At 32.3% G+C, this 21194-nt stretch overlaps 2 protein-coding genes across 16 annotated transcripts; one reads left to right on the forward strand and one right to left on the reverse strand.

The window, feature by feature from the left end:
* Positions 1 to 649: 649 nt before the first annotated feature.
* LOC124427926 (histone-lysine N-methyltransferase ash1) lies at positions 650 to 11360 on the forward strand. 9 transcript variants are annotated; one of them, XM_046971384.1, is made up of 14 exons: positions 650 to 791; positions 1801 to 2167; positions 2326 to 2540; positions 2646 to 2768; positions 2875 to 6440; positions 6543 to 6875; positions 7017 to 7297; positions 7377 to 7873; positions 8050 to 8471; positions 8558 to 8884; positions 8977 to 9149; positions 9330 to 9496; positions 9595 to 9804; positions 9891 to 11360. In XM_046971384.1, exons 2-14 carry the CDS (start codon positions 1996 to 1998, stop codon positions 10032 to 10034), a joined length of 6630 nt encoding a protein of 2209 aa, XP_046827340.1. In that variant the 5' UTR covers positions 650 to 791; positions 1801 to 1995; the 3' UTR covers positions 10035 to 11360. The 9 variants fall into 9 exon arrangements, with proteins under 9 accessions (XP_046827340.1, XP_046827339.1, XP_046827334.1 ...); XM_046971383.1 differs by having other exon boundaries at positions 785 to 919; XM_046971378.1 differs by lacking the exon at positions 650 to 791 and adding an exon at positions 801 to 1544.
* Positions 11361 to 14237: 2877 nt separating this feature from the next.
* LOC124427798 (heterogeneous nuclear ribonucleoprotein U-like protein 1) lies at positions 14238 to 21180 on the reverse strand. 7 transcript variants are annotated; one of them, XM_046971103.1, is made up of 11 exons: positions 20921 to 21180; positions 19315 to 20441; positions 19056 to 19236; positions 18166 to 18905; positions 17973 to 18101; positions 17679 to 17847; positions 17215 to 17496; positions 16864 to 17113; positions 16443 to 16707; positions 15246 to 15385; positions 14238 to 15158 (listed from the first exon to the last, which is right to left on the reverse strand). In XM_046971103.1, the coding sequence occupies exons 1-11, from the start codon at positions 21048 to 21050 to the stop codon at positions 15101 to 15103; spliced, it is 3471 nt and encodes a 1156-aa protein (XP_046827059.1). In that variant the 5' UTR covers positions 21051 to 21180; the 3' UTR covers positions 14238 to 15100. The 7 variants fall into 7 exon arrangements, 6 of the variants coding, with proteins under 6 accessions (XP_046827059.1, XP_046827057.1, XP_046827061.1 ...); XM_046971101.1 differs by having other exon boundaries at positions 16443 to 16710; XR_006943021.1 differs by lacking the exon at positions 14238 to 15158 and adding an exon at positions 15819 to 15973 and having other exon boundaries at positions 15249 to 15385; positions 16392 to 16710.
* Positions 21181 to 21194: the final 14 nt, after the last annotated feature.

Consider the following 21194-nt stretch of genomic DNA (forward strand, 5'->3'; position numbering starts at 1 on the left):
CAAACGGCTACTAAAAATACGACGACGTAAAAGAGATCATTTGTATATATGAGCGACATTTAAGATATTACCTTCACACATATATATGTACATATGCACATATATATTTATTAATAAGATTTATTAATTAATAAATTTACAAAGGGAAGTGCTCGCATCCTCATTTCCCTCTCTTTAGTTGGTTATTTCTAGCCAACTTGTATACCGCATAGAAATAAATCTTTCTAATCCTTACCTTTTCGTAGTTACGCCCTCCCTCCTATTATAATACGCTTGTAGAAAACGGTAGGATTATGTTAACGTAAGATTACGTTTTTACAAGTTTCGAGTTGTAACCTTGTAAGAATTCAGATTGACAAACGATTACGATAATAATTCCTTGAGTGAAAGTCTCTTGAAACTTTGTATTTTTAATGAAAGTTTCGAGAAAAAAAGAGAAAGAAATAAAATATATAAGGATATTATATATATGAATATATGAGTATGAGGAATAAAATTAATATAAAGATAAATGAAAAGTTGTAGAGAGGTCGCGTAGGATCGACCAATGAGGGATAACTTTTCCCGAGAGAACTTGAAATTACGAGGCGCAAAAATTGGAGAAAGAGAGAAAAAGAAGAAGGAAAGAAAAAAGTCGAGACAGTAATGTTTTACTTTCTCGTTGGTCATAGTTGGAGACCAGTCGAAAAAAGAAGTGGATGATTCTGTATTACCGATGTTATCGATGGCATCAAATGAAAGGATAGTTTCGGTATTTGCCGTGACGAGGGGTCAGCGACGCACCGTACAAGGTACGCGATACGCGCCGTGTATTCGATTATTTCAGAAAAAATATATGTATTTCGAGAAGAGGGAAGAACCCAGGATCGGTGAAGTGATCGGTACGAGTGACAGGATCTTCGAAGGATCATTCGAATGAGTAAATTTCTACGCGAGAACACGAAATAGCGGGAATCTTGGCGGATTAAATCAGCGGGTGGACGTCTCTCTTGGATATAAACGCCATTTTGTGAGCACGCATCGCGACGTAAACATCAAAACTTTCTAATCGTGTTTATCGCTAACGACAAGAGAATTTTTTATTGATCGAACGTAATAATATAATACGATAGATGTGCGATCGTTTCGGACCGTTGACTCTAACGAGGGTTTACCCATATTTCTTCCTTCCTTAGAGACGTTTCGCGCCAAATCCGGCACAACGCACCTGGCGCAACATCCCACAAACAGCTGTCCGTATTCTTGCCGATTTTTCGTATATCCACGATCGGTCCTCGATTTTTATCGTTTAAAGGACGCTCATACGGCCAGGTAGATCATCTCCCTGGGATCCATTTAATATCCCTAACGTTCGATCACCGATTAATTTCGATCTCTCCCATAACCGTTCTCATAATGCGCCTTATGTTTTCAACTTCGATCACATTGAAACGAATTCGTTTATCGTTTACCTTCATCGTCAATTACCTTTGGTCATGAGTTCCGACGAAAAATGGCATAAACGTATCTTGCTTTTGTATCATCCTTTGGACTCTCATGGAATTGTAATTATTTCAGAATTATTATAAATGCGTTTGCCCGTGATTATGAATATGTGTGATCTATTTATTCAAGTGTTGAAAAATTTCACGTAAGAACAACGACGAAGGGGAATAACAACTGTGTCTTATTATTTGCTTATATCAAATATTTGTGAAAAGTTGTGTGTTTATGGATAATCTTGCCCGTATAAACAGTGCTGGAACAATCGTGCGGTCAATGTTTACTTTTGTATTTATAATCGATGTGTTTGACTTTCAGTATTCCTCTTCCCAGTGCATCCTTGAAAAAAGAAACGTATCGACATGTAGAAAAGAATTCTATAAGATATTCCTCGAGCGAACGTCTAATATTTAAAAAATCGAAAATGTGATACTAACCGGGCTTAATGGTCGAAGCAAAACATAAGGAATGGTATTCTATTCTATTCTCCCTGGATGTCAGATAAGCTGAAAAATGTCTGGTGATTCAGGATGGAGTGCTGTTATCCATCATCCTTCAGAATTAGAATTACAGAATTGGAATTGGGAAGAAAACGATGGAGAACAGGAAAGAGAACTTCCTTCGACAGTTGATATGGATGCGATAAAAGGTGGAGGTAGCTGGGATCCTGCTAATGGAGCTAATGGTACTACAACGAGATCATGTCGTTTCATTTTTATAAACCTTGATAAATCGAATAAATCATTCGTGTTAGAAATCTTATCGTATGCTTTTTTCTTTTTTTTTTTTTCTTTTTTTCTTTTTTTTTTTTTTTTTTTTTTTTTTGGGTTTTTTCTTTCTTAGGAACTGACTCGATTGATTCTGAAGAAGATTCTGATTCCGACGAGGAAAGTTCTGGGGGAACCGAGGGTAGCTGTTCTTATTCAGATTCAAATTCAGAATCCGACGACGAAAGTAGCGGGGAGGAGGAGGAAGGAGAAGACACAGGATCTAATTCAGATTGTACATCTGAACATAGCGAGCAAACATTTTCAATTCAAGAGACAAATTTTGAATCGGTACGCGATGTGAAAGAATGTAGAAGATATAAATTGACGAATTAATAACTATTAAATCAGATCTATTTTTATTATTATATCGTATGAGAAACATTTATTTTGTAGGGAGCGCTTAAACTAAAGATCACCATGAAGGGTCCAAAAAAGGAAGATATTGATAAAAGTAAATATGATAAAAATCGAAGAAATATGACAAAAAAGATCAAAGCGACGAGTCGTGGAGTAAAAGTAAGTGTTTTTTTATAACACGCAAATTATACATATATATATATACACACACACGCGCGCACGCACGCATATTTGTTCTTATTATACCATTATTCCGTACGATTAGTCTTCAGAATGTAGCAGCGATGACTCCGATTCATCGGCAAGTCAGAATTTCCAACACACGCAACAAGCGATCATTCAACAATCGCAGCAACAACAACAACAACAACAACAGCAGCAGCAGCAGCAGCAGCAGCAACAACCGCAGCAGCAGCAGCAGCAGCAGCAGCAGCAGCAACAGCAGCAGCAGCATCAGCATCAGCCACTTCAAGAAATAAACCAAGAAGACTTGGCAGCTATTTTACCGGATCAAGAACACGAGGATGCGCCGTTTGATGGATTTGAGGACTCGGAAAGTGGTCGTTTAGTATCGAAAGCTATCGAACGTATGTCGTTAGGAGCGGACTCGGACACTAGTGAAAATGGTGATCAAAATCCTATACCTGTATATAGTTCTTCGCTTTTACAACAATTCGTCGAAAAGACGGCGCTTTTGTCGGAGCCTCGAAAGAGACGTAGTAAATTGGGAAAGAAACTCAACGATACCGAATATCCGTGCGTATCAAACGTTTCACCGGATTCAGGCATTCAATCTGTAGATAATAGTCCATTGCATTTAGCAATTAGTCCAGTTAGCCCGCCAGTTCCCACGCAATCACCTGTACAGCCTATTGTTCCAAAACCAGCTGTTAATGTGGATAGGGTTTTGTATCCGCCTAAGAGAAAACCAGGTAGGCCGGCTAAGGCCGTATCGACCCAACCCCGTGGCCCTGGAAGGCCCAGATTAAAGCCAGAACTTACTGAGAAAATAGAAAAAGTTGAGAAACATGAAAGAAAAGTTACGCAGTCGCAGCAAAAGGTCGTCAAGAAAGAAGTTACTCCAGGTAAGAGAGGAAAGGTGAAAACCTTGGCAAAATCAACGACAGCTCAACAAGATGCGCCTGCAATTAAAAGAGTTAAAGATAAGAAGCCTTTCCAAAATAATAAGCGGTCTAGTACAGTGAAAGTTTTACAAGAGAAAGCTAGTAAGAAAAATGAAAAAGCATCACCGGCTAGAGTTAAGTGCCTAAGCAGAACGGTAGCGAATAAAGCTATGCGAGAAACGACACAATGTGATAGCAAAGTTTGTAAAAAATTAAAACAAGAGAAACCTAATGTATCTAATAAAGGCATGATGCCGGTAACGACGCGTCAGAAACAGTCTTCTTGTGAGCGTAATGCAAGTGAACAAAAAACTTTGCATCCCAATAAAAGAAGCTCGAAGGAAAATAGAAATAACGTTCCAAGTACGACGAGAAAGCAAAGCCCGTTGAAGAAATCCGTTCCGCAAACTACGCGGCGCGTTTTAAAAGAAAACAAATGTAATAAAAAGAGTAATTCAACGTTTGAAACAAATGGCGTAAGCGTCCAAACGTTAATATCCTTACCTATCGGTGAAGTATTAAAGACGGAAAATGTAGAAAATGTATCTAATAAGTGTGACAAGGCGACGCAACCGATACACACTCATTGTCATAAGCACCATCATCACAAACATCGTCGGCGATTGTTAATGCCACCGAAAAATCCAATTCGTATCGACCCGTGTATCATACAGGAATTAGAAAAGCTGATCGAGGAGTTTACTAGATCTTGTAGTTTAGGCAGAAATAATAATAATTCTAATCATACGGAGTTACCACAAATTTTTCGAGTAAAAAAGCTCACAAAGAAGAGGAAAGGTGATGTCAGTTCGAACGACGATCAGAAGTTAAAAAGACGCTTAAAGAAGGAAAAGGTACTTTTGAGCTCAGATTCAAAAAGCAATACAAACACGAGTACAAATTCTAATCCAAATGAACAAAGATTGCCGTTGAAGAAAAGGCATTATCATGTGTCTAGTCCGCATAGCTCCCAGAGTTCAAATGCTAGTTGTACCGATACCAATCCGAATGAATCTAATTCGACTGAAAGCCATATAGAGGAAGCAATTGAAGCTACGATAAATAGGTATGGCGGCAGTTCAGCGTCTTCTGTTCATGAGGAAAACGTCGTAATAACACCGAAAAAGAGACTTAGAGATAATGAAAATGCAGTACCTGAAAAACAAGGAAACAATTCTGGTGAATCTTTAGAGGATAAACCGTTAAATCAATTGGAAGTACAACCTCGAAGGAAGAAGAAAATTGTAAAAGATCTTAGGGTTACGGTTACGAAGTTGTCATCCGAAAGTCACGGATTATTAACGGAGAAAGTTGATAAGTCTGAGAAATCTACGAATGAGAAAAATTTGAAGAATCATGTAGACAAATCAATCAAGTCGGACAAAGTAGTTGCAGAAAAGGTCGTAAAGGTTGATAAGAATCAAGCGGATAAAGTGGAAAAAATTGATTCGTCGATTGATGAAAATGATCATTTAGAAAAACACATAAAAGTCGATGCAGAGGAAAGTATAACGGAGAATAGTAACGTGCAAGAGGGTGGGCTTGAGAAAAAGATTAAACAAGATAACGTATTGAATGTTCCAAATCCAGTAAATTCTTCTGCAGCGTTACTTCTTACAAAGAAAAAAATGCGAAGGCGTAAGACTATCAATCGTACGGGCTTTCCTACATTAAAGAAAAAGAAAAAGAAAATATTTACCGCGACTGATACGACTGTAATGAAAAAGGGAACTATTATACCCGGAACCAATGCAATGCCTAAAGATCAAGATTCCATGGAAGGAGATATAAAAGAAAGTAAACTGGATAGCAAAGTGGTATCCCTGTCAAACGACAAAATTTCGGATGGTGTTACAATTGAAGATGACATCAAAGTCAAAAACGGAAATAATGCTAAATCACAGAGTCACGTAGACGTTAAAGATTTTGAGGATTCTAATTCGGGACGTAATATAACATCTAGTAATAGTGGTTCCGATGAAATATTGGACTCTTGTCCAGGACAATTGAGAGTACGTAAAGATCTCGTTGAATCCGATAGTAGTACTCCTTCCGATAAGATATATCCGGTTAAGTTTGAAAAACTTCAAGATTGTAGAATTTACGATGAAAATGCGTCGTTAGAAGAATCTCTTGAAAGATATACTCAAAATCAAAGAATAGCCGAACTTAATGAGGAAAATTTAAAAAAGTTAGAACGTGCTAATGCTCATAATAATGTGAAAATGGAGCTATCGGCTTGTTTTAATAATAATCATAAGAAGAGAAGAGGATCAGCCAGTCCGTGTAATTTAACATTGAGAAATGCAAAACGCTTACGAGGTGCTGGCTATGATACGGAAAGCGACGTTCTTCCTGGCAGTGATGTAACTAGCGATGAGCATGAAACTGGGAAACAATCAAGTATACCGCACACTAGGAAGAAACAATCTAGGTGGAAAAAACGCTATTTACAAGCAGGCCTTTTTTCCGAATACAATAAGGAAGATGATTCCAAGAAAATCTCAACTACCGAGTCTAATTCTGGGAAGAATAAATTATTGTGTGATACGAATGATCATTCATCCGCTTTATTACCTGCTTCCTATCAATGTGGTAAACTTTTACGTCAACGAAAAATGCCATTTCAATTGCCATACGATTTGTGGTGGTTACATACTCATTCGAGATTACCAGGTAGAGATCTAGTGCCATCTTGGAATTACAAGTAAGTGGAATTTAGATAGCCTATGGACTATTCATTTTTTTTTTTTTTTTTTTTTTTTTTTTATTTCTTATATATGTATATATATGATGCATTGGATTGTAGGAAAATTAGAACAAACGTTTATTATGATGTCAAACCAACAACTTTATACGAGGCACAGGCCTGTGAATGTAAACCAGAAAGTGGTTGTGGCGATGATTGCATTAATCGTATGGTATTCAGCGAATGTTCCCCGCAGTTCTGTCCTTGTGGTGAGAAATGTGAAAATCAAAGAATTCAAAAACATGACTGGGCACCAGGACTGCAGAGGTTTATGACAGAAGACAAAGGTTGGGGTGTAAGAACCCAACAATCCATTAAATCAGGAGATTTTATTCTAGAATATGTCGGTGAAGTTGTTTCGGAGCGAGAATTTAAATCCAGGATGGCAACAAGGTATTCTATCTGTTTTTTTTTTTTCTTTTTCTTTTTTTTTTTTTTTTTTTTTTTTTTGGACACTTTTCAAACATTACAGCCATGTTTTAATGTTAAAATAAAAAAAAAAAGATAATTTTTTTTGGCTCATTCTTCATTTAGATACGCCAATGATACGCATCATTATTGTTTACACTTGGACGGAGGTTTGGTAATTGACGGTCATCGTATGGGTGGCGATGGGAGGTTTGTTAATCATTCGTGTGAACCTAATTGCGAAATGCAAAAGTGGAGTGTACATGGACTACCGCGAATGGCTTTATTTGCGTCCAGAGATATAAACCCTGGGGAAGAACTAACGTATGATTACAATTTTGCTCTCTTTAATCCATCGGAAGGCCAGCAATGTAGATGCGGTAGTAGCGCGTGCAGAGGAGTTATAGGTATATAATATATGACATTTGTCGGGATGAAAACGTCGTCTATATCTTTATGCCAATATTTTATTTTTGATTTTATCAGGTGGAAAAAGTCAAAGGGTGCCAAGAACTATTACCTCGATTCCTTCTCAAATAGAATCTACAGAAAGAAGATCAGTGGGTAGGCCCCGTAAAAATGTTCGTAAATCCAACACGGTGCAATCCACTAATTCTAAAGGAATTTGCAAATCGCGCAAAGTAGGCGATTCTAGTCTCGTTAATGCACCTATGCTGAAACCAATGTCGCACCAACAACGTTGTTTCGCCCAGCAACATCATTGCTTCCTATTAAGAAACTTAGAGAAAGTAAGACGACTTAAATCTTCGATTAATCAAGTGCAAGTACAAAATGGTAAAACAAAATGTAGTAGTACGCATAATATTAAGGAAAAAAGTTCTGGCGATTCAAAGACGCAATCGGACGCATTCTTTTCTCAATTAACGGCATTAACGAATACTAATGCAAGAACCGTACGTACACGAAGACTTGCACAAGCGCAGGATGATCCAGAAGTGCATAAGACTGCCAAATTAGCTAAGGTTCATACACTTTTTATAAATTAAAACCCACGTACAAACCAATCACATTTATCTACAATTTGTACATTCTTTTTTGTTTTTTTTTTCTTTTTTTCTTTCTTTCTTTTCTAAAAAATTATTTTTTTTTTTTTTTTTTTTTTTTTTTTATTTTTGTTTCTTTCTTTTTTTTTTTTTAGGTGCTAAAAGATTTATACTCTATAGTAGCAAACGCTAATGATGAAAATGGCCAATTATTGTGCACACCATTTGTGAATTTACCTGCTAAAAGAAAATTACCTGATTATTACGAAAAAATACCAGATCCTATAGATTTGAGTACTATAGATCAATGTATTGGCACCGGCCATTATAAAACTGCAGAACAATTTGATCAAGATATGATCAGACTTTTTGATAACAATGTCAGGTTCTTTGGCAGAACATCCGAAGTTGGAATAGCGGCCGCAAGACTTAGAAAATTATATTTGGGAAGTAAACCTGATTTTGTAGAAGCTATTACGGAAGCAACGGGCTCACCTCCGTCTCAAGGATTCTTACCTCCGCGAGGATCTACCGCTGGAGAAGAAGATGTTATCAGATGTATATGTGGATTGCATAGGTAATCGAAGACAAATGGTTCGAACGATCTAATCATTTCCAGTATTTATCTTTCTTTTAATGTAATACAAATTTATCTTTATTCAGGGACGAGGGCCTAATGATTCAATGCGAACGTTGTCTCGTATGGCAACACTGTGATTGTGTCAAAGCTGATACAAGCATTGAATCTTATTTGTGCGAAAGATGTCAGCCAAGACCGGTTGATCTAGAGATACCATTGGAAGGTGAGGAAGAAGAAGAAGGCAAGAAACATTATGTAACCTTATTGCGAGGAGATCTACAACTTAGACAAGGAGATACGGTATATGTATTAAGAGATACACCTGAAAAGCATACGTATAAAACTATTCAAAAGCCTGATTACGAACAGATGGATATCTTTAGAATCGAACGACTTTGGAAAAATACCGAGTAGGTTTTTGTTGAATGTGAAAAGAAAAAGGAAAAACGAGCCATACGAAATATTACGTTTTGCTATAAAATAATATTATATTATTTTACAGGGGAGAAAGATTTGTCTTTGGTCATCATTATTTAAGACCTCATGAAACTTATCATGAACCAACTCGAAAGTTTTATGAAAATGAAGTAGTATGCGCTCCGTTGTACGAAGCAGTTCCATGTGACCTTGTTGCCGAACGTTGTTGGGTCCTTGATCCGCATACTTATTGCAAAGGTATTACAGTTAATTGCACGGTATCAATGACCGATATAATACAGATATATACTTTACTATGTGTGTATATGCGAATTATTTTTCTTTCTTTTTACTTTTTTATTTATTTATTTATTTATTTTTTTTTTTTTTTTTTTCCTTTTTATCCCTTTTTATTTTAATATTTTATAACGAACATAGGCCGACCAGTTGGGTCTACACCAGAGCATACTTATGTTTGTGAGTATCGCGTTGATCGCGCTGCACGTCTTTTTACAAAAGTTGCCAGAGCCAGACATCAGGTGTGCACGAAACCTTATGCATTCGAAACATTTTCGCAACGGATTAAACATTATCGCACATACTTGGTAAATCAGTAATATTTAATAGCATTAAAATTCATTAATCAAAGTTAAGGGATATGTCGGAAGAATCACTGAAAATCTAATATTATAATTGTTTCTAGCCTCACAGTCTTGATGGTATTAACGTTGGCACTAAAATTAATAAAGATAAGAAAAAGAATAATCAAGATGCAGATAGTAATCATAATCAGAAAACGGAGTCAACTGATAATACGAAAGTAAATAGTAAAGATAAAGCGTCTAATAGCAGGACTAGACGGAGATCGAGTGAAATTTTAACTATTACGCCAACTGTTACATCTTATGCTCAGGTAAATCAATCGGGATAACAGGTTGTAATTTCTATTCTTTTGAACTTTCATAAAATCGAATTTATAAAAATAAAAACTTTTTACAGAGGGAAGAACAGAGAAAGAGACTGAATAGTATTCTGATTAATTTGTTGCAAAAAATGCCAAACAAGAAAGATCCATTGGATTTATCCTTCCTTCTGGAAAGGAACAGACGAAATCGTAAAAGACCAATCGGACTCAATCCGTGACATTGGATAATACAACAACAATAATATTGTGTTATGTGTAGGTAACAAACTTTTACTACGATTGGGGTAGATAAACTGGCTAATCAGTAGATAACTCGGAACAGCAATACGTAAATGTACTATTTTGTCCTTCTCTTAAAGAAAATGTTGAAAAAGCGTTTCCTTTTTCATACAACCCGTCCATTCATATAATCTGTATTGGAAACGTAGCCATGCATTACATTTCCTCGATAAATTACATGAATTAAGATGTTTTTATATATTGTTTTCGTGTGTATAAAAAAGAAAAAAAAAAAAAGAAAAAAAAAAAGAAAAAGAAAAAAAAAGAAAAAAAAAACTATAGAAAATTTACCTTGCTCGGAAATTTTCTACAGTTTTTCTCGTATTTTTATGTGAAGGACTGTATTTTCACTGACACTTTCGAATCTTTGTATAGTACTTTTTTATGAGAATTTATTTGAAGATACGTAATTGTAATGAAAGATTGACTTTAATTTTGCCAATAAAATGTGGCATAATATCCTGGCATACTGATACACGAATATCAGATCTGATTCGAGTTTCAGTGAAAAAATAGTCGCTAATTATTTATAAAAAATAAAATCCCAAATAGTATATCGGATACAGTTTGTAACTGTTTTGACATACTAATGGTGATTTTCATATAAATAAAAACTATCTAAAGATCTACGATTTCAAATGCATATAAAGCAAAAGAAACGTTATTCTCTATCTGGGTGTAGCAGGCTACTTTAATATTGAAAAATTGTATAGAATCATTTGTAAATCCTTTCATAGTTGATGTAGTTAAATGTACAAATAATGAATTACACAAAGAAAGAGATCATACGAAGGAACAAACGAAAATAATGAACATGTAGATTAATAGAAGGAAAAGAAGAGAGAGAACGTGTGACAATTTATTGCACAAAAGTAATATTATATTTTTCATAAAACCCAGTGTCATTTGAATTAAGTGTATAGTAGGTTTTTCAATTAATAGAACAAGTTTGACTAATGTATTTAATTTATCTATATGAGTTATTAAAACTCAAGAGTGTTTAAACATTGCTATGAATTGAATTGTAAATAGATATATACATATATATATATATATATATAAATATATATATATATATATATATACATACACACATATACACATAATATATATACATTTAGATATATACATACGAGGTGTATTGTGAGAGCACATTACGACACACACACACACACACACACACAAATATGTGACATCAGCTGCTGCATGCACACAAACACAATTTACTATTTATTGCTGCATTAAAAAGTATGGTAATCATGTTATATTAATGTATTTAATATGCATATGCACTTAATATGCGTAAGATTTATTTTATATTTTAATTGTAGCGTATTACCTGATATATTTCTATTTTCATTAAATTAATTATTTCATCTAAGGTGACGTAAGGCGAAAGTATTTGGTGCGAATTGTGTGCATTTCTTAAAATATATATATATATATATATATATATATATATATATATATATATATATATATATATATATATATATATATATATATATATATATATATATATAGATATATAGATTGGTCGATTAACAAAGTATATTAAATATATTTTAACATAATGATTTGTTTTACATTTATAATCAATAAATTTTTATATTATATTGTTAGTAGGAGGATATTTAAAGAAAAATATTTATATAAGAGGAGGAACTAACAAGGGTGGAGGTATCATGGATACTAAATTAGTTTAGCGCGTGATGATTTTATTAAACATTGGATATCTAAGAAAGCTTAAAAAGTCTAAATAATAACATAGTATACAGACGGACGAGCTATTATCCATGACAGATATTTTGGTTTCCTTTTTAAAATAGATATATCATTCTACACAGTTCTACAGTTAATGTCATATAAACTATACAGTGCACTTACATGATCATAATTGTGTAACATGAATCATCGTTTGGAAGCATAACATCTCTGCACAATATGTGTATTTAGGCTTTCTGGAATGCTTTCATTATTGCTATATATATAAACACAGATAATACCATGACGTTTATTATGTTATCACAATATACAAGAAGCTATTGACACTGATATATTCAAATATATAAACTTGTATTATATAACTTTTATACTAAGTGTCCTTCAAATATTCATCATCTATCAATTACATCCATTCTATAAAAGTAAATAAAATACGTCATCAAGCATAATGAAATATGTAAGTCTATAACTGTACGCGAGTAGATACCTCTAAATTAAGAATCTTTTTCTAATTGTTTACGCGTTATTTTGTTTTTGATTGCATATTTAAATGCAATCGTTTCGAAATTTTCATATTAGCACATAATAAAAATCAACGAAGTATCTACTCTTATGCTTTATAATATTACAAAAATACTTACATATTAGTGGCTATAACTAAAAACACGTAATCGTTTATCTCGCCCAATATGTTTTTCGTCTTACGTCTAAATTGAAAAAATAAAAAGCGAAAAGATTTAATAAAGCCCGTGGAGACAAACAAAGTAATCTCGATTAAAATAAAACGTATTTGTCGTTAATCTACAAATCGTGGTAATAAACTTTATACTTTTTACTCTTCTGATGATTGAATATTTAATTGAAATCATACATACAAATTTTGCGATGATTACAGCGGCAACTCTTTAAATTGTATAAGTAGAATATGTACAGATTACTGTATTTCTTTCTGAAAAAGATAAATATATACATAAAAATCGAATTATACTGTCCACTCGCATGCGTTTTATTCGAAAATTTTACTCCTTCCCTTTGATTATTGTCTTTTGTAAAAAAATTGAAATTATTTTAAAAACATATGCATAAATGTTACGACTGTTAAAACAAAAAAGTTGTATTTCCTTTGCTTCACTCTTTATTATAACTTTGCATAGAATTATCAAGGAATACATATAAAGAAATAATTGAATATTATGATCTTTTTTTGCTAATGGACAATTCATAGTTTTAACGATTAATGCAAAGATAGGACTAAAAGAATAGCAAATGAATATTTTCTTCTTATTTAAGTTTATTTAGAAAATATACACTAATTACTAAAATTGTTATAATATAATAATTATTGATAAAATAGGTAGAAGAAATCTTTTATTTCTTTGAATAAGTTTGTACACATTTTCGTTAACAATTAAATTTATCGATTATGCACTATAATCTTTCTCGTATAGAAAAAATTTCGAATATGACGCATTTGGGTGATTTTACAGAAGGCATTGCGAATATTGTGAGCTTTGAATTGTGGTAACATTATAATGGTATTCTATCCTACACTTATCCTAAATAGATTTTCTGATTATTTCTTATAAAATATGTCACACTCTCTTCATACTTCTTAATATTCTCACAGTTTGAATATATAGTCATCTAAATTCTAATTTATTGTATAATCAACTTGATGTACTTGGTAAAGACTTTTCATTCGAAATGTCTCTCACTGTACAATATTTTTTTTAAGGAAGAGCAGATAACAAGATTTTTATGTTTAATAGTATAAGTACAATGTACTTAACTATAACTTAAAGATTTTTGACAGTATAAACATTTGCCAAGTTATCTGCCTTACCTACGTTTTCTTTTTTAAAATTTCCATTATAATCATAATCGGGTTAATTACTTGTATATTAACCCTGATTATTCACATATATTTTTAAAATGCAAGTGCTTATATTATTACAACACAGATAGTCACGTGACATTACTTACTTGATCACAATTATGAAAAAATTTTCGCGATATATATTTTATATAACTAATCCGACACTTTTTAACTCTCTACAGAAAAATGTGTAAGAGAATAATATATAATAATACACCATTTTGAAAATAGAAAAACCACAAAATTCTTATTATTATTAAAAAAGATATTTGCATTTTCGAATATATAGACAGAGGAATTACACTGGATTACAGATACATTTAACATGCTACATGAGCAACGGAAATATATTTTATGTTATTTATTTCATAATTTTTAGATTTACATGCTATAATATTTTGTTTCTCTAGAAATTAATTTTTTTTTCTTTTTCCATATATATATATATATATATATATATATATATATATACACATATATAATATATATATATATACACACACATATATATATACATATATATATATAATATATATATATATATATATATATATATATATATTTATCTCGTAAACTCAATTGATCGTTCTTATTATTATCCTTTAGAAAAGAGTATAAATAAAAATATATATTTTTTTTTTCTTGCAATTCTGATCTCTATGACATTTGTACCAAACATTAAGAGGCTTATATTCTTGCCTATATCATTTTTCTTCCTTTAGTTTTGTATATAAGGATAAAGATAGTTATTAGTCTTTACAGTCCTTTCGTATAATAAAAAATAATTTTGTATAAGTCCAAGAATAATTCATTCATGCCATATCTTTATACAACATCATTGATATGGAAAGTTGAAACAAAATGGGTATTTGTTCTTGATTTTCTGCATGACAAAATATAACAATATTTTTTAAAAATTTGTCTTAAAATATAAATATAGATTACCAATTATTTTTGCATAACTCAATAATGAGATATGTACATATTTACACGGTTTCTTTCATAATAATAATGATAAATAATTAAAGATTGTTGCCATAATACTAATCATGTAATGTATCCATACATAGTAATATTCCTCTTTAAACATTTGTTATAAACCCGTTATAAAAGTAATAATTATACTATTCATATCGATTATATGTCAATGTTATGTTAATGCACTTGCAGAATTAGAACTACGTTTAATCGATAACTAAATATATATATACATATACATATATATGTATGTATATGTGTATGTATATATGTATATATATATATATATAGTAGGATTATTTTCTATGATATAGTAATTAAATTTATAAAATGATTTTGCTTCCTGCATTCTCAATGCACCACTTTGTAAAATATATAATTTAGAATTTTGATACGATATAATTTTAATGCCTTAATAAGATTTGTTTACTGTATTGTTGAAGCATCGAAAGCATATCGTTTATTGCTATTATTGCAATATTTCCTAAAAAACATATACATTGCAAGATAGTGAAACAAAAAATGAATGTATTATTGCTACGTTTCTTTTATCTAGAAATATATTTTCTACTTGTGTTGTTGGGACTGTTGGACGTCTGTAGTAGCATTCTGAGAGGGAAAAGAATATGTCTGTGTATATCCTTGCCATCTTTGTGGGTGACTATACTTAGCCTCTGAATCTTCAGAGATTTCTGTTACACTTGTGCTTACCTGTAAATAGGAATATTCATACATGTTTCATGCACATATATATATATATATATATATATATATATATATATATATATATATGTATATATATATATATATTTATTTATTTATACTTAGAATGTAAATATATCATTGCAAATGATTGATTATTATAAATCAATATTATTTTCACAATTGGTTATTTTGACACGCTATTTTGGTATGATAAATTTAAGGAAAGCCAATTACTATTGTCTACGAAAGAAATATTTACTCGTAATAATAAGCAAGGTAAATATATATATAAAAAAAGAAAGAAAGAAAGAAAGAAAAAAAAAACAATAGCATTATTAGACAGAAGCTTATTTTACTGAGTGATATCCACCATGGTTTCTATAAGCAAATAATCTTAATACATTTTAAAAGATTATTATTGCTGTAAGTAAACACTTACTTTTTGAAGTGTAGTCTTTAAAAAATATCTCATTACTCATTGTTCAATTTTGTGTGTACAAGATTATTTTGTCTATATACCATTAGTGTTTGTACAATTTTATTAATATCTTAAATGAGAATCAGAAAGTGAGGTAGTAGAGTGAGTGGTCCTTTCTAAAAAATAATATAGAACATTATGAGAATGTTCAGATTTTTATATGTATTTTTCTTTTCTTTTTTTTTTTTTTTTCCTCAAAATATGTGTAGCAATATAAATATTATTTTTAAACTCCATCAACTTCTTTTATACATATAAACACAAAAAGAAAACAAAATAAGTTTAGATATACGATCATTCTCTTCGTCGATGTATTCATCACAGTCATTTAATAATTCTTTTATATGTAATGTGCAATATGTAACAGCTTGAATTATGCTATCTTATAGCATACTCCTTTACTCCATGTTTAGAAATCTAAAAGTAATTCGTCAGTATGAGACGAAATAATTTTTAGCTATTTAACTAGTTACATAAATAAATATGTGAACAACAGTATAGAAACAAGAAAAATTGAAGGCATCTATACCTTACTTTCTGTTCCACTCTGGTAACATTTACTGTGCTGGATTATTGTTTGCTTACAGCTTGGCTACCAGCTGCAGTTGTCTGCCCACTTGACTGCTGCGGATCCCAATACTGATTATAATACTGTTGGTTCCAATTTCCATTGCCATAATCTTGTTGATTGTAACTACATTGGCTGTATGATCCTTGGCCATAACTCTTCCAACTGCCTGATTGCTGCTGTCCTGCCCATCCTCCTTGTCCCCAACCTCCTTGTGATTGGCTGCTATTTGACCAACTACCACCTTGTTGATTCCATCCTGATGGTTGTGATCCTTGGTAACTACTAATAATAAACGAAAATAGATATTAAGCGATAAACGTTGTATCCTTGAAAGACGATGGAAAAAAAAATTAAAAAAAGAGAGAGAGAGAAAGAGAAAAAGAAAATCAGATGTCTAATTAGGTATATATTATCTCAACGCAAAACATCTTATACCTTGCAGAACCCCAACCACTTTGTCGCGCTACTGATCGATTTCTATCATTTCCACTTCTTCTGTCATTATTTCCACCTCTCCTATCTCCTCCACGATGTGGTGGGATAGGCATACCACCTCTGCTTCTCCAGTTGCTTGGTGGACCATATCCACCACTGTGCCTCATATGACCTCCTCTTAAAGATCTGTCTCTCCAACTTCCCATACTACTACTACCACGCCACATGGAATTACGATTTCTATTTGAATCTAAAAAACCAATACACAGTCAAATCATGTTATTATTATTATTACTATCGTCATCATTATCATTGCATAAGAAAACAGATTAGAAAAACAAAATTACTCACAATTATTTCGTCTGTCGCGATGATCCCGATGATCCCGACTATCTCGACTGTCTCGACTGTCTCGACTATCTCTACTGTCACGACTATTTCTTGAATCACGGTTATCTTTGTGGCCTTCACTTCTTTCGAATCTTGGTCGTTTACTGGCAGATTGTTGGCCATAACCGGCTTCCTTTCCTTCTTTGTTGTATTTTTCAATTAATTTTCTACCATCTTCTTTATTAAGTTCAACCCAAACCGTATTATCGAAGAGTTCTCCTACCTCTGGAGCACTAAAATTGGCTTTAAAATTGAAAATTTTAATTACAAAATGTGCACGTATATATATATATATATATATATATATGTATACCATGTATTTAAATGTATACACGTTATTCAATAATTGCATGTGAAATTTACAGCAACGGATAGGATTACTGATATCATTGCAGAAAAATAATTATGAAAAATTTTTAACAAACCTTTCATTTCCATGACCACGGAATCAGGAACACCCTTTCCATCAATTGCTTCATGCTTAGCAGTACGTGATTTAAATTCTTCGTTCGTTGGTATTACAACTATTGCCTTACGTTGAAATTCACGGAAATTCTTCATTTTTCGTCTTTGTGCAGAAGGATACACATTTGTCTGTATAAATTTCATAAAAAAATATATATATATTACAATAGAGTTTTTTGTTAGATACAAAAACGTCAATTACATTTTTTGATTTCAACGATATATATATATATATTTTTTACATTATTTCTCACCTGATCTAAAATGTAATTACGTCTTCTACTACATGCCATTTCTAATAACTTGTTTAAAGTACGAGTACATTTTTCAATAAGTACTTCCCATCTACCATGGTAGTTTTGTTTTCGTGGTTGGCCCATATTCTAAATAAAAATTGGAATTATTTCTCTTATGAATAAAGAATAGCGGCATATTTTATATACGTACTTTCATTTTATCAACAAGCGTGCTTATTCCCAAAATATTGTACATTTTTTCTGGATATTGCGCCGCATGTTTTGTTGCCCATACAGTTTTTCCAGCAGCCGGTAAGCCACACATCATCAGAACTTCACAATCCTGTTTTGTCTCTGGTCTTCGTGGTCCAGGGGTACTATGTTCTAAATCAACGGTACCAACTACCGTGTATCCTTCCAAAATTTCTTCGCTCCATGGTTTCTCTTGACCAAAATTACAAGTAAAAGTACAATTTTTACTTAGAACATGTGGAAATAATGCTTTATCTCCAAGCTCCTCTTTGGATATAGAAAACGCAGTTCCTAAATCTTTTCCATTCAATGTATATGATAAGATAACGTCATTTTCAAGCGACATGTCTGCATAACATCCAATAATATCATCCTTATTAAATTGCGATCCATAATCTTCAAATTTATTTTCTGTACATTTCTTTCCTATTGCACTATAACCATAACTTAATTTGTCTTCACCAAGCTGCATAGAAGTATAAGAAGCAGACCATCCTAAACGAAGTACATGCGAATATTCTTCATCTTGTATATTAATAGAACAGCAATCAATGATCTTTGCTTCGTAATATATCTTTCCGCTTGTATATCCATAAGATGCTCGAGCTCCTGCCCATATATAGCAGAAACCATCATTATGCATTGGTGTAGCAGATACGAAACCATTTTTGTCAATAAGCAAATTTAAATCTGAGTCATCTAAAAACATCGTAACATTGTTGGTTGATCAATCAAGTATAAATGGAATATTAAAAATGATATATATATATATATATATATATATATATATATATATATATATCATTTGTGTGTGTATAAATATGTATATTAAAAATGTGAAAAACTTACACCAAGATAAAACTACAGCAGAATTATTAATTTCAGGTTCATTTTCTGGTAAAGGTAATAAAGGGTATTCTTCAGGAGGACTAGAAGATCTTTTACGTTTTCTGTCATTATGATCCATATTCCAGTCCTTATTATCTTCCTTTATATTTTCTTCGCGTTTAACTTCAACCATTTCTACGTCCTTCAATGAAATGAAAATTGAATTATTAATAAACCATTAATTCATTAGAGAAGAAAAGAAAAGTAAAAATGAAATTACCTGATCAGGTATAGATACGTCATTATTACATTCCTCTTCAGTCACTTCTTTTGTATCTAACTGTTGTTGATCATCTTTCTCGACTATTGTTTCTTCTATCTGAGTATTCTTTTCATCTTCCGACTGTACAATGTCAGATTCTTTTTGATTTTCACAAATAATTGAAGTTGATTGTTCTGCCATTGAATCTTTCTCTTTTTCAGCAACATGTTCCACCGTTTCTACATTTTCTTTCATTTCGACATCGCCGTCTGTATCGGAAATATCATCCTTTGATTCTATATCTAGTTCATTTTTCTCAACGTCCTTTCGTTGCACTTCTTCGTTCGATGTATTTTGATTATTTTCATTTATTGATTCAACATTCTCCGAAGTGCTTTCGTTATCAACAATTGTTTTTTCTTCCTTTTCCTCTTCCACATCTTCGCGCTCCCCTCTTTCATTCATTTCTTCTAGACTGCCTTCGACCTTTTTACTCGAATCTATTGGTATCTCAGAAGATTGTTCCTCAATGTCTTCCAATGGTTCTTCCAACGATTTATCTTCTAACGTATCTTTTAGTAATAGATCTCTCGATGAATCTTTCAATAATTCATCTTCCGATGTATCCTTGAGTAATGCATCTTCTGATGTATCTTTCAGTAATGCATCTTCGTCAGCATCATCTTTTAATAAATTATCTTCTTCTTCTTCTTTTTGATCTTCGCTTAAATATCCCTTTAAGTCATCAGAAGTAGACGTTTGTACTTTTTCTTGGGCAAGTATCATTGCATCTTGTTCATCTTCTTCATCATCATCCTCATGTTGATCCTTTTGCAGGGGAGGAGGAGGAGTTTTTAAATCTCTTTCGGTTGTTATATGTTCATCTGGAATTTGCTCCGATATTCCAGTCAATAAGTCTTTTCCTTTTTCTACAGACTGTTCTTTATTTGGTGTAGATGATTTACTACATAATGGTGTTGTTGCATGCTTTGGTGTACTTCTGGTACTAATTTTTGTTGGCGTCAGGGATGAACTTCTAGAGGAACGACTAGGTGTTCTCGGTGGTTGGACTGATTTTTTACTTGCTTCCTTCAAAGCAGTATCATCCACATTTTCTGTATTTTCAGTCATCTTTTGTTCTATTTCTAAAACGAGAGTAAATATTTTTTTAACGATTTACGATAAAAAAGAAAAGAAATACTCACTAGAAGTACAGTAGCATATTGACGAAGATAAGAAAACGCTGGATGGAAACTTTTATTATGTAAAAGTATTAACATAATGCATGGAATATTACACATATATTAAACGAAAAAAATATAATTTTACATAGACGATAAATCGTACGTTTCCATGATATAAATATTTTTATTCAGATACGTTTTATAATGTTACTATTTTGTAATAATGATTAACGCTAAGAATAAAACAAAAGGAAATAGTATATTTATGCAATGTAAAAATGTTTGCGATATAAGAAGAGTAAGATACAGCAAGATGTAATAAGATACGTTAACGTGTATATTATATGGTAAATTGATAACGGTGTTTACAAAATAGGAAAAGAGAATGGTGGTAAAGGTTGCAGAGACAACTTGTTTACTGTTACAAACGCAAAACTTACTGTTTTCCGTTTCCTCTTCCAACGCCTTACGAAGTCTCTCAACAAGCACCGCTTTGTTGCCTTTCGTGTCAAGACCTCGCTGAGACAGCTGCGATCTCAATTCAACCACTTTTAATTTTGCCGGATCCATCGTGTGTATTATCCTATGATTTTTGTCGATTCACACACTTTTACCTCACGAAATATTCACAAAAAGTCCCATACACGCGCCAGTGACCCGCGCTACATATACAATATGGCGGTATGACTGCAAACAACGCGTTACGTATGATCA

The sequence above is a fragment of the Vespa crabro genome, chromosome 11 (genome assembly GCF_910589235.1).
Source record: "Vespa crabro chromosome 11, iyVesCrab1.2, whole genome shotgun sequence".
NCBI classification, from domain to species: Eukaryota; Metazoa; Arthropoda; class Insecta; order Hymenoptera; family Vespidae; genus Vespa; species Vespa crabro.

What these genes read in the sequence shown, in the direction of transcription:
- LOC124427926 (XM_046971384.1), top strand. Translation starts at nt 1,996, where the DNA reads ATGTCTGGTGATTCAGGATGGAGTGCTGTTATCCATCATCCTTCAGAA. An exon ending in AAGAGACAAATTTTGAATCG is followed by an intron (nt 2,541 to 2,645) that starts GTACGCGATGTG and finishes TTTATTTTGTAG; the next exon opens with GGAGCGCTTAAACTAAAGAT. An exon ending in AGACTGCCAAATTAGCTAAG is followed by an intron (nt 7,874 to 8,049) that starts GTTCATACACTT and finishes TTTTTTTTTTAG; the next exon opens with GTGCTAAAAGATTTATACTC.
- LOC124427798 (XM_046971101.1), bottom strand. Translation starts at nt 21,050, where the DNA reads ATGGATCCGGCAAAATTAAAAGTGGTTGAATTGAGATCGCAGCTGTCT. An exon ending in TGCTGTAGTTTTATCTTGGT is followed by an intron (nt 18,906 to 19,055) that starts GTAAGTTTTTCA and finishes CGATGTTTTTAG; the next exon opens with ATGACTCAGATTTAAATTTG. An exon ending in CTGCAGCTGGTAGCCAAGCT is followed by an intron (nt 15,386 to 16,442) that starts GTAAGCAAACAA and finishes TCCTATTTACAG; the next exon opens with GTAAGCACAAGTGTAACAGA.